This window comes from Trachymyrmex septentrionalis, unplaced genomic scaffold (genome assembly GCF_001594115.1).
Source record: "Trachymyrmex septentrionalis isolate Tsep2-gDNA-1 unplaced genomic scaffold, Tsep1.0 scaffold235, whole genome shotgun sequence".
Classification (NCBI taxonomy): domain Eukaryota; kingdom Metazoa; phylum Arthropoda; class Insecta; order Hymenoptera; family Formicidae; genus Trachymyrmex; species Trachymyrmex septentrionalis.
Genome location: NW_017305392.1, coordinates 67360 through 80190, shown reverse-complemented (window position 1 = coordinate 80190; position 12831 = coordinate 67360). Strand labels below are relative to the sequence as shown.

Here is a 12831-nt window from a genome sequence, read left to right as displayed (position 1 = left end):
ATATATATATATATAATGTATTTATTATGTATACAGGGTTAGCTCGTTGAACAAAGAAAACTCGTTCACAATTACGGAGCATGAAATAAGAGAAGAAGTAATAAAAGTAGAAGAATCAATAAGATAAAATTTCAATAAAAAAAAAATATTTATCTTGAATACGATACTGAACTCTTGTAGAACGGACCAAGTTATTTTAGCATTATACAGTTCTAAAAGAGAATTAGACAGTACATGTCAAATATTTTTAGTTAATATAATCATGCAATATTTTTTTAAATCGAACCATTTCGGTATGTATATAAAAATGATAATGTCTTATGATTTAATTATGTTATAAAATTCTAAAATATTGTAGATTTTTACAACTTTCTTTGTGTAATTGAACATTTAATAATTCATTTAATTTCTTTGGAACAATATATTGTTATATTAATATAAACATTTTATGATAAAAAATTCAAATGTATTAAAATCCTAGATGTAAAATATTATTTTTACATCTACTTTTTTTGTATTGAGTTATATTTGTGTAATTCTAATAAATTTTTCTAGCTGTTTTACAAATGACGATTTTGATAATATATCGGACGATATAATAAAAGTTTTCCCTAAGGAAGTAAAAGAAACATATTATATTCCATCTATAAAAAAATACAATGCAAAAGAGAATAGATGTAGCGTGGCTAGAAGTAGATTAGTCGATAAATATAAAAATAAAATTACATTTCTGCGAACTGCTGGAATTTTACTACGTTGCTGACTTAGGAAAGAATCTTGTGAGAACAACGTGAAAATCTCAGGTGTAGTTTCACATCATGTAGCATCAATGATTGCTAATATGCAATTTAGTAAAAAATATATAATTTAATGAATAGCTATTTATCAAAATGATAATATTACAAATTAATGTTCTATTTATAGTTATAATAAAGAATTTTTTGACGTTTGAAATCTTTTTTTCATTACTAAAAATTCATTAAAACAATTTTATTATAGAGGTAAATCACGCAGATTTTATATGGCTGCAAAATAATCGAAATCCCTGAGAAGAAGTTATACGAAAGTAGGAAGAGCGACTTTTTCTATTAGACAAAATATATTTCTTTCAAACAATAATCTGAAAAAAAATACTTTTAAATTGTCCAATCATAAAACATTCAGAAGGATTTTTATTGGTAATTTTATTATGATATACAATATATTAAAACTTATGAGTTTACATTATAATTAAATATTTGTAAATAATTTATTTAGATTGATAACGATTTTAAGAAGAAGTTTCCAAATAATTATGGAGGAATATTTTTAAATTTCGAAAATATATTTGAGAAATTACTACTCATCAGTAAATCCCATTTACCTCAATCCCATTTATCTCAATACCCAAATCCCATTTATCTCAAAGTAATTCGTTACTTTTGGAAATCATATAAAGAAGAAAAAAAATATATCGAAAGGTTAGTAATATTATTTATATTGTGTCACTAGGTAAATTATTTTAATAACTGTAATAACGTACTTATTAATAACTGTAACTAACGTACTGTTCGCTAACAAGTATTGCAATTTACTAAGGAATACTTCTTTAATATTATATTTATATACATTCGGATCATTGCAGATTCAATATATATGTGCACTATTTAATGCTGTACTTATTACTCTCATTACTGCCTTCAAAATTGGGATACAAAAAAGGAACGATTAATTGGAAGCCTAATATTGAAGATAATCAAAGTGGAGTTGTTATACAAATTAAGGTATATTAATTTTACAAATTGTAGCAAATAATGATTAGTGATTAATAATTTTAATATCTGAAAAAAACTTTTCTCATTTTAGATGCTAATATTCCCACTATTATACAAGCTAAAAAGGAGCAAATGCAAAAGTATGAACTTCCAGTGCAACCTTTTGTAATCATCCAAGGACCTACATATATCGATATAAACAAGATTTTCGTGAGTTTCGAAGATGCATTATACGAACCAATCACGTTCTTGAAAGCTAGATATTTGTTTTCAATTAACCCACGTATTAAATCTTAATTATCAATACAAATCACATCACATTTGGTTATTTATTCAAATAAGTACGTGTAACATAAAAACAGTATTTGACAATATTCCGAATATTATTAACATTGCATCTATAAAGTAAATATGCAAATTAATTAAGAATTGTAAATAAGTTAAGATTAATAATTACTATTATTATTACATTATATTTTTCGACGTGATTTGTAGAATGCATTATTATCATGCATTGCAAACATTGCAATAGAAATTTTTCTTTATAAAACAGTTTTACAAATCATGTGCATGCTACTCACAAATTTCAAGATTCACTTTTATGCGGACAAATTGTTACCGATCATTTAATTCAATAGAAGCATTAAAATGGCATTTAAATAATTGTTTCATTAAAAATGATAAAAATACAAATATGTTAAAGAAATATGATAAATCAAAACTTGAAACTACTGTTATATATAAAGAAGGAATTACAGATGTTAAAGAACCTGCAAAAATAGTATTACCATATCAAAATGATACATCATATCAGGATAATAATGATATGCTTATTTTAAATTATATTTCAAAACTTTACAATGCAATTCCTCGTTTTGCTATTCATAATATTATAGAAAATATTTCTGAGCTATTTACGAACCTTCTGAAAAATGTAAATTCCCAGTTAGAACAAAACAATTTAAATCTATCAATATAATTAGAAAATGATTATAATTATAATATCGGACCATTTAAAAATTTTGATACTGTATATAAACGATTTTGTAGTCTAGAAAAGTTGCAATTTCTAATCAAATCAATATCATTTCATATTGGACAAATATTAGATAATGTAAATAGTATAAGCGGTGTTCAAATAAAATGAAAAATTATGAAGGTCAAATCATCCCCATGAAAATAGTATTAAAAAAGTTTTAGAAATAATATACTTACTTACATAACAAACGAAAACAACTCAAACAATATTACTAGTTTTTAATATTAATTTAATATTAATTTTTAATATTACTTTGTGGAAATCTCTTATAAACAAAATGATAAAAATAGAATAATATTATTACTTTACATTTATTTTGATAATTTCGAAACAAGAAATCCATTTCACTCATGCAGGTGTTCATAAATTATAATGTTCATCTCAATTGAAAAATATATTGTTATGGGGTTATTTTATTCTTCAGATATATAGGGTAACCTTTAGAAATAAAATTGTTTTTCATCCTTTTATAAACGAGTTATTACATTTAAAAACTAAAGGAATCACGATTAATAATGACGAGGAAATAAAACAAATTTATTTTACGAGTATAGTACCATTTCTGCTGGGTGTTAACTTAGGTATTAATTCTTTGACAGGTTTTCAAGAAACTTTTTCCTCAACATATTTTTGTCATATATGTGCTTTTCAGAAAAAAGTGAAACAAAAAAATGATCAATAAACAAGAGCATGCAATTCGAAATCCATTTTATAACATACACTTAAATAATACGTGTTATGGAATAAAAGAAGAATGTTCTTCCTTCTTATCATAATACAATAAATAACTTGCGACGTAATGCACGATTTAATGGAGGATATATGTAAGTATAAAATGGCTCAAATTTTGTATTTTTTTATGAACATCAAACAATATTTTGATATAAATACTTTGAACAATCATATAAAATATTTTTATTACTGCAGTGGTGTTGATATTGGTAATTCAATTCCGACAATAAATATTAATCATAGTAAAAAAGGAATGATAATAATGTCCTCTGCAGAAATGCATGCTTTTGTCACTTACGTTACTATAATTGTAGGTGATTTAATTGAACCTGGCGAAGAAATATAAAAATTCTATTTATTGCTATATAATATTGTCCATTTAATTTATAAGAAAGAAATAAATTTACAAGAAATTAACTGTCTTAAATATTTAATCCAAGAGTACTACAGAATGTACATAAAACTTTTCAATACCACACTCAAATCCAAACACCTACCTCCTCCCCCCAAACACTCAAACCAATTTCCTTGTTCATTATTCACAAATAATTAAATCTGTTGGATCATTGTCACATATATCCTCTATAAAATTTGAAGCCTTTCATAAAATAATAGCTAATGTTATGAATCAAGGAAGAACAATATTTACACATTAGTCATTAAACATCAATTAAGATTGTCATATCGTTTAATATCAGAAAAGTTAAAATGACGTTATTAATCTTGGCTCTAAACTATATTATAACACTTATTTACAATTGAATCTTGAAAACATTCCGAATCAGAATGTTAAAGTGTCTTAGATAAAAGTTAATAATATTATTTTCAAACCAAAATTAGTTATTCAAATAGACCGTGATTCGTATGATGACCCTATTATTAGTATAGTAAAGCGTATTTTGTAAGAACGATAACGAGATTTTCGTAATTTATATATACTTGCACTGTCACGGCATAAATAAGCACTTTGAGGCTTATGTCATCGACAAATCAAACAACGAAGAATATTCAATAATCAATATCAAAGAATTGTACACATTGCATACGATTATTCATAAAGGCGATAATGGTAACCAATATATGACTAACATGAATCAAGATTGACTTACTATAATAGATATGTATAAGTAGATATAGAATTATAAGTGTATATAGGGTAAAAGTACTATACAGGGTAAAAGTAACGTTTGCCAACCCTGGTACTATATAATTATTAACTATTGATAACTGAAAAATAAAATATAGTATTAAAATATGTATATGCGTTTTATTAACAAACATATATATTTTATAACATATATTTTCTATTATCTTCTTTGTGATAACTTCTATGTATTAACTTTTAATATATATAAATTTGCACGGAAATTATCATAAATAAGTTGTCATTATAATGATATTTAATAATTAATAATTAAAAAGCACTCACAAAGACATTGAAATACTGGAGAAAAATTTATATACTAACTATTAATATGCATAATTAATGTACATTTACATGAGTATTGTTATGTATTTGTGGATACCTTAAAGATTTAGTAAATAATATTTACATAAAAATTTACATAAAAATACTTAAATTCGGGACGAGAATTGATATATTAACTATTAATATACAGTTTTCTCCGTGTATAAAAATAGATAAAATTATATCAATTATAATGAAGAAATGAAGTTTTTTCCAACAATAAATTAATAAGAAATTTTATTTTCGCACAAGAAAGTAATTAACATTCGTCATAAAACGTCAAATCGATATGCAGACCTATCATTTTTCTTTTGTATGCACGTACACATATTAAAGAGTTTATGTTAAATAAAAGTTTAAGGTGTGGATATGCAATTTTGGGATGCCATACAGAATGGAAAATCATCTTATTTTAGTAGCTGATATGTCTTTTCGCCATGCGCCATAATATGAAATGTCGTATGTAGATGTAGCTTATAACAGAAAGCCATAAGATGAATAGGTTTCGAGAGAATCGTAAAACATATAGAATAAATGCTATAGCTACTATTTTTATAAATTAGAAGGTTATATTAGTAGTTCGTAGATTTGTGTTATATTATTATTATTTAAAATATATTTTTATATAATAATATATATGAATATTAGAATATATTTTATATTCTTAGTATCTTTAAACATTACAGACTTATCTCTTGATAAGCTTTTGTATTTTACAAGATATTTTATTTAACAAACTGCTTATAACCAACACTTATTAGATAATTTATATTCGAATTGACCTGAATTGTTTCTTAAAAATTGTGTTAAATTTTTCACGTTAGAACTTTTTAATAGACACATTTTATAAAAAGATTTTATAAAAAATTGTATACGTATGTCGGAAATGTTACCTCGTTAACAATTCTCGCATTTTCGATCATGACATGTTATGCACGTTATTTGTTAATATAATACATTAAAATGCGCGTTAGAAGCAAAGTGTCTGTATAGTAGTTTTATGCATAAAATACAGATGCATTATTTTATCTTATGTAACATGCCACGCGTAATTCCCTCATATGCGCACGACTATTACACAAATGTATAACATGTACGCGCGCGCTTGAGCGATTCGTTCGCGATGAACCCTAATCAAGGACATGCGATATTTCACAGACAGAATTTCCTCTAGATCCAACAGGAGATTATCGAGCAATGAATAGATAACCATTGCAGAAAAGTCACGCGAAGTTGAGCATTGTGCTTTGCGAGGATCGTATCGTAAAAGCGTCATCACAATTTTCGCGCCTAACTGTGAATTTCTCGTAATCTGCACATAATCTAATTTCCTTTTTGATTGTCATAACTCCATAAATGGACATATACTCAACCAAATGAGACCAGTTATATTCATTGTTACTTATGTATTACATACAAACATTATTAATACAAATTTTTTATTAATTATAAAAGCCTTCTATTTTAATAAGATTTGAATAAGAATTTAATTTGCGAACGAACTCAGGTTTTTTCTTGTAGAAAGAAACTTTACATGTAGAAATCTTCTTTCTCATTTTCTAATTCTGAATAAGATCACTGCACCGTTCAATAAACAAATAAGACATTCACGATGCATATTACAAATTATAGTGCGTACCTACACACACTCACACTCAAACTCAACACACACGCACGCACGCACGCACGCACGCGCACGCACACGCACACAAAAGAAAAAATAATAAATTACCTAATAGTTCATTGTATATTCTTTAAAAATGTCATGTGTCATCTATAAAAAAATAAGAAAAAATAAATTTTTATTAAAACAGTGAAAAAAGTACAAAAAATACTAGTTAATGACTGCATACTACAAATAAATAATCAATATGTACTAAGAGAAAATAAATAGGTCATCTTTCTACATCTTTCTAGTACATGTATGAGAATCGTTTAAAAAGTTTTGAGCCTCAACATAAAGATAGCATTACTTGTCAAAACTATTCTGGTACTACAATCGTACATATTTTGCAATATATCTGTGAAAATTGTAGTCATTTTGAACGCTCAGTTGTTGTTTCAGAGTCATTTGTAGCAGTTGATGTCAATGACTTTTGTTTGATGAAAATCTCTGTCCCCGAGCCTAACTTTGAGCCTAGGAAACAAGAAAAAGTCGTTGGGGATCAGATCTGGTGAATACGGTTGATAGAGTTAATTAATTCAAACTGCAATTCGTAAATTTTGTTATGACGATCGTCGATATTCTATTTTATCTGATTTTTTTCCATTTTTACAAAAACACTGACATCAACTGGCACAAATGACTCTCAAAAAACAACTGAGCGTCCAAAATGGCTACAATTTTCACAGGTATCTTACAAAACATGTACAATTATCCTCGCCAATACCAGAACGGTTTTGACGAGTAACACCATGTTCATTTTGAGGCTCAAAACTTTTCAAACGACCCTCGTACATATTCCGTTAACAGTTAACTAATAATAATGATAGATATTATTAAATTTCTATATTATAAATCCATTCATTAAAATATAGTGTAGTGAAGCGAAAAGTGCCTCTTCATAGAAGAGACTAAAGATTCAGCCGAATTGAAAGCGCTTCATTATTTGCTGCATCTTGTAAGTGGTTCTTTCGAGACGTATGCGCCATCGGCAATCTTCATTCGTCAAGATGGAATTTCTCTTGTCGCGCCCTTCTGTAAGTAGAATGCGCGAAGCAAGCGGAAGAAACGAGAGTTTCGAATTGGAATAACCCAGTAACAGCCGTCGCGGCATTTTCTAGCTTTTGAGACGCAAGAAAATAACGATACAGCAGTACGCATACAATCACATAGCAAAATATGATAGCCTTCCGTATTGAAAGGACTCGGGAAGACATCGTATTAGGAAAGAAATATTAAATGTAAAGTGCAAGAAATGCGTTCGACAGTCACAGCCGTCGCAAACAAGAGTGGTAAAGTAATCAAGTATGCGACAAAAGAGTTCAAAAGAAATAAAAATGCAAAATAATGCTCGCGTCTACACGATATTGCTCGAGTATATAAAAATTTAGCAAGCTACAAATTTGAAAATTATTTTTAGTTTGACCAAAATAATTACGTAATAATCTCAAGCATGAGTAATGCTGGAAAAAGTTTTTTAATATCCTAGCAATCAGTTTGAGCATTCTAAATAATTCCTTCAATGATGGGTGTCTCTTCATGGGAGTTTTACATATTCGAATCTGATTTATTTTCCACGTGATTGATGCAGAATGCGAAGATAAAAAAATGAATTAGTGAAAGACATGGATTGTGTATTGATGATACAAAAATAAGAGAAAAAAGAATTAAGTATCAGAATTGCTCAGAAATTATATACATTTTTTAATTATTTATTAAATTTCTCAAAAATATACAAACATGCAAAAGGAAAAGAAAACTTCCGAATTACTATTTCGCGATTTTTCTAATGACTGAATTTTATTTCAATATAACAACTAATTAAAATAAAAACTATATTTTTTCATTAAAGTTAAAAAACCTTTAAAAAATATATGCAGTATCCTGAAATTTTTTGCCAAGCGCTCTTGTGATAGATAGAGCGGATTAAACCGAAAAGTTTTCTACCATTTTGCAAATTTCGCAACAGTTAACAAAATATTAATTACTAAAAATTGCCGAAATTAGTCTTGAATAATTTTTCTCAAATACTATCAATTTTACAAAAAAACTATAAGAGATAAAAATTGTTTATTTTCTTCTCATAGAACTTTAAGAATTTTTTCAAAATTTTTTATCAACTTTTTAGTACTATTTTCTTATTTGTATTACCATGAGAAAATACGGTATTAAAAAATTTAGAAAAAATTCTCGGAACTTTATGAGAAGAAAATAAACCATTTTTGTCTCACTGTTTTTTCTGTAAAGTTGATAGTATTTAACAGGAAGAAAGGCTAAGGAGGTTTCATAAATAAAGGTGGACCGATTTTGCGTTTGAGTTAAATTTCGACTTTCGACACTCGCGACGCTTGTGAACTTTGTAGTCCTGCGCATAATGAATGCGCCATAGGAAAAAGTATCACGAACGTAACATAACGTAACTGACGAAGACTAATCGCAGACAAAATTGTCTTTATGGAGTTAAGTTTACACCTTGTATATTTCCGATTTCGTAACATTCTCTCTCTCTCTCTCTCTCACGATATATTTTCAAATTTCTCTACTTCTAAAGAATACTGCAGGATAGTAATACGCCATGTATATAAAAGAGTTGACTTTTTTCTTTAGACGGCTGCATATAGATATATTCAACGCACCAATCTAACTAAAAGCCCTAGGTATAAGCGCTTCTGCTACAAATGCATTCTTTCTTTCGTTGTTTTTCTCTAACCCTTTCCTAAGTACTCGACGGATGACAAACGGCACAAATAGAGTGCAAATAAAGACGTGGAATTTAATGCTGCGTATGTCAAGAATGTTTTGTATCGCTCAGTATATCTATCTTCCGAGGAAAGGATCCATGGAACTTGTGCACAAAGTTACTGAGGAACAATGCGTCACGAGTGAAATTGGTATATCGCATGTTTCCCGTTTAATGTAGTTGCCGTATAATATGACGCAAACTACACGTTGTCCGTGTAATGTAAGTGATGATGCCATATTCTGAAGTGATCACGATACTTTCCAAAAATTTCAACGGCAAATCACGTACATTCTACTTTGATTACAATGTAGATATTAAGAGATAAATAACAGCCGCCTACCTTCTAGTTCGACGATCTTGCCGGCTCTCTTCAACGCCTTTACCGCCTCATCGTGTGTGGCTTCTCGTAGATCTTCGCCATTTACCGCCAAAATGGCATCGCCGACGTAAAGTTGCTCAGTAGCGTCCGCTGCCATGCCTTTGAAGATTTTCGAGATGAGGATTGGCATTTTGTTCTCCTTGCCGCCCTTTATCGAAATTCCTAAGCCATTGTTGTCACTTTTGACCACACGGACAATGCGCTTCTGATTGGCTACCGAATCGGGCACATCCGGATCGTTCAAACTGTCTACATTGTTATTGTTGATGTTGCCGTTGTTCAGGGTGTTGTTACCGGTCTCACAACTCTCATCGAGCGAAATACTGAGATAATCGTCTTCCAAAGAAACGAATACGCGATACCACTGACCGCGCACTTGAGTTTCGAGAATGCCCGCACGTCCTGACGCCGAGGATGAGGCACCTGTAGTCGTGGTAGTCGACGAAGAGGATGACGATGTCGCCGCGGTCACCATCGAACTAATGCCCATTACTCCCATGGCCGAAGAAGCTTGGCCGCTACCACACAACTCTACCATTTCGATTTCTTCGCAAGCTGTACGCTGGAACATATCAATAATTGCAAACGTCAATTCTTTTTTTTACATTTATCCACTTTAAATATTTAATATGCGCATTAAACTTCATGATTGTTTATTGAGCGAGAGAAAGAGAGATTAAAAAATAAGAAAAACATCTCCTTATAAATATTCAGAAAATCTTTCTATCGTGAAATATAAACAATGGAAATAAAAATAAAATTGGAAATAAATATTTGTGCGAATATATGTGTGTACATATCTGCTACTCATACAAAAGTATAAACAAGAGGCACAGTTTTATGAGTTATAAAAGAAGAGATTTAAAAAAATCTTAATAACTTTATCTTATGCCTCGTTCAATTTTCCATGGAAAAGTTCGAGAAAAATGGCAACATATAAAATGGACGTTATAGTGCATCGCGAATAAATGGCGCCGGTACTCGACGACGTGAATAAATCAATTGTACTATATGCTGGCGAAATTCGTAATTTGAAAATAATTGATAGCGGTCGACAGTGACGTGGTCGAGCTCTCTTTGTTTTCCTCCTACACCATTATTTCCATCAATCCAGTATCGCGCCGTAACAATAGCGTTACCACTGCCCGCGTAAAATGGTATATGGGCGCAACGGAAAGCAAATAATTAGAAGAAAATTGCATGCGCTTACGAAATAAATGTATTGTATATGTGTGTGTCTCTATATACTTTATACATACACGATAGTGTTTGTGTGCGTGCGTGCGCGTGTGTGATAGATTTCAACTAATTCGCTATCTATACTTTGTTTTTAATTAATTCTGAAAGCTTTAATGTGAATCCTGTTCGTGGAGAATGTTTAGTGAGAAATCATTAGTTCACAAAACAAGAAAACTCAGAAATTTGCAAAACAAATAAAATCAGAAATTTATGGTCATAAAATTCTGTCTCTATCGAATTTTGAGGATCACAGAATAGTATATTTAACGTTTAATGAAAAAAATATAATATCATTTAGGAATTAAAATACAATGTTATTATTTTAATGCGGGCAAAGAAACAATCAATATTATTAATTATTTAAAAGTTTTCAAATCTGGTAAAAATGAATTTATCATTTATTATTAGGCACTCTGTGATATTTGTACAAAGTGTTGGAATAAAATATTTTACCAATATTTTTAACAAATAAATTCTTGTAAAACCTCCTCTACAGCTACTTAAATATAAGTACTACGCAAAAGTAATGGAATAGCAAGGTACCGTAAATGACAATGACCGCGTTTAATACGATAATATGTTGACACGTAGATATGTGGTAAGGTTATAATTGAAGTATTTGTCTCTGGGAATTAGTCCTGCGCCAGCTCTGTCTTCGTATTGCTTATGTGAAAATGCACGGGCTGTCTCTTTGTATAGATACTTCTAAACCATACATGGTTTAATTAATATTTGACATCTTTCGAGATCATAAATTTATAATATACTAATTGAAATAATTTATTATTTATACTTCTAAGCCGCAAAAGTTATACCCAAAAATTCTTACGTAAATAAAAATCTTTAACTTTAATTATAAAATAAATCCATTTAGGGGCGCCCATTCTCATATTCTGAAATGTTTAGTTTTGTAATTATTTATGTTCTTAAATCTTTAAGGCTTCATTTCTTCCTAGAATCTTTTTATTTCATAAGTCTTTTCTACTTTTTATTTACTTACAAAGATAAAAATACAGAAACAATATAAGAATTTCTTTCCTATTGAAATTCTTAAATGGAAGATTTGAATACTCCTTATATTTTCGATAATATTATTAAATTACAGTCTCTCTTGTTACCATTGACGCAAACTTTGAAAGACATCGCGTATCACTACGCACGGTTCCAGTATCATGAAAAGATATTTTACAAACTAAAATATTATAGAAAAAAGACAATACTTCCGTTTTAAAACTTAATTAAATAATATAATACGATTATAATATATAAATGAATTTATGTGTAAATCAAGCGATGATATATAATAAAAAGATGATATATTATAATTTCAATATCTAAAAATCGATGTAGGTGTGTGTTACAAACACTACCCAAGCTCGAGATGTTGGCATAAAATATTGAATGATTGTATAAAAATCATCAGTTATTATACAATATATAGTTATATATATACTTATATATAGAGTGTCCCGTAAGTTTTGGCTCGTTTTTGTGTAGACAGAGCTGACTAAACTGAGTTGAAAAGTTCTACGATTTTACAATTTTTGATAGTTAATAAGATATTAATTACTAAAAATTGCCAAATATTGATCTTCAATAATTTTTTACTATCAAATACTATCAACTTTACACTTTAAAAATAATTTATTTTCTTTTCATAAAATTCTGAGAATTTTTTTAGAATTTTTTAATACCGTATTTTCTCATGTCGGTAAAAATAAAAAAATGTAGTACTAAAAAGTCAGATAAAATACATAAAGATATTTGGATGAGAATCGAATTGCATATAAAATATTAATTGGTAAACCGGATGG

The 12831-nt window shown here is 28.7% G+C and overlaps 1 protein-coding gene across 1 annotated transcript in view; it reads right to left on the bottom strand.

Annotated features, from left to right (window-relative positions):
* Positions 1-12831, bottom strand: part of LOC108748585 (beta-1-syntrophin) — a 283761-nt gene that overhangs the window by 260845 nt on the left and 10085 nt on the right. Inside the window, exon 2 of the mRNA XM_018486825.1 lies at positions 9740-10340. Within this exon, the coding sequence (XP_018342327.1) occupies positions 9740-10340 (601 nt within the window). The remainder of the gene's footprint in view (positions 1-9739; positions 10341-12831) is intronic.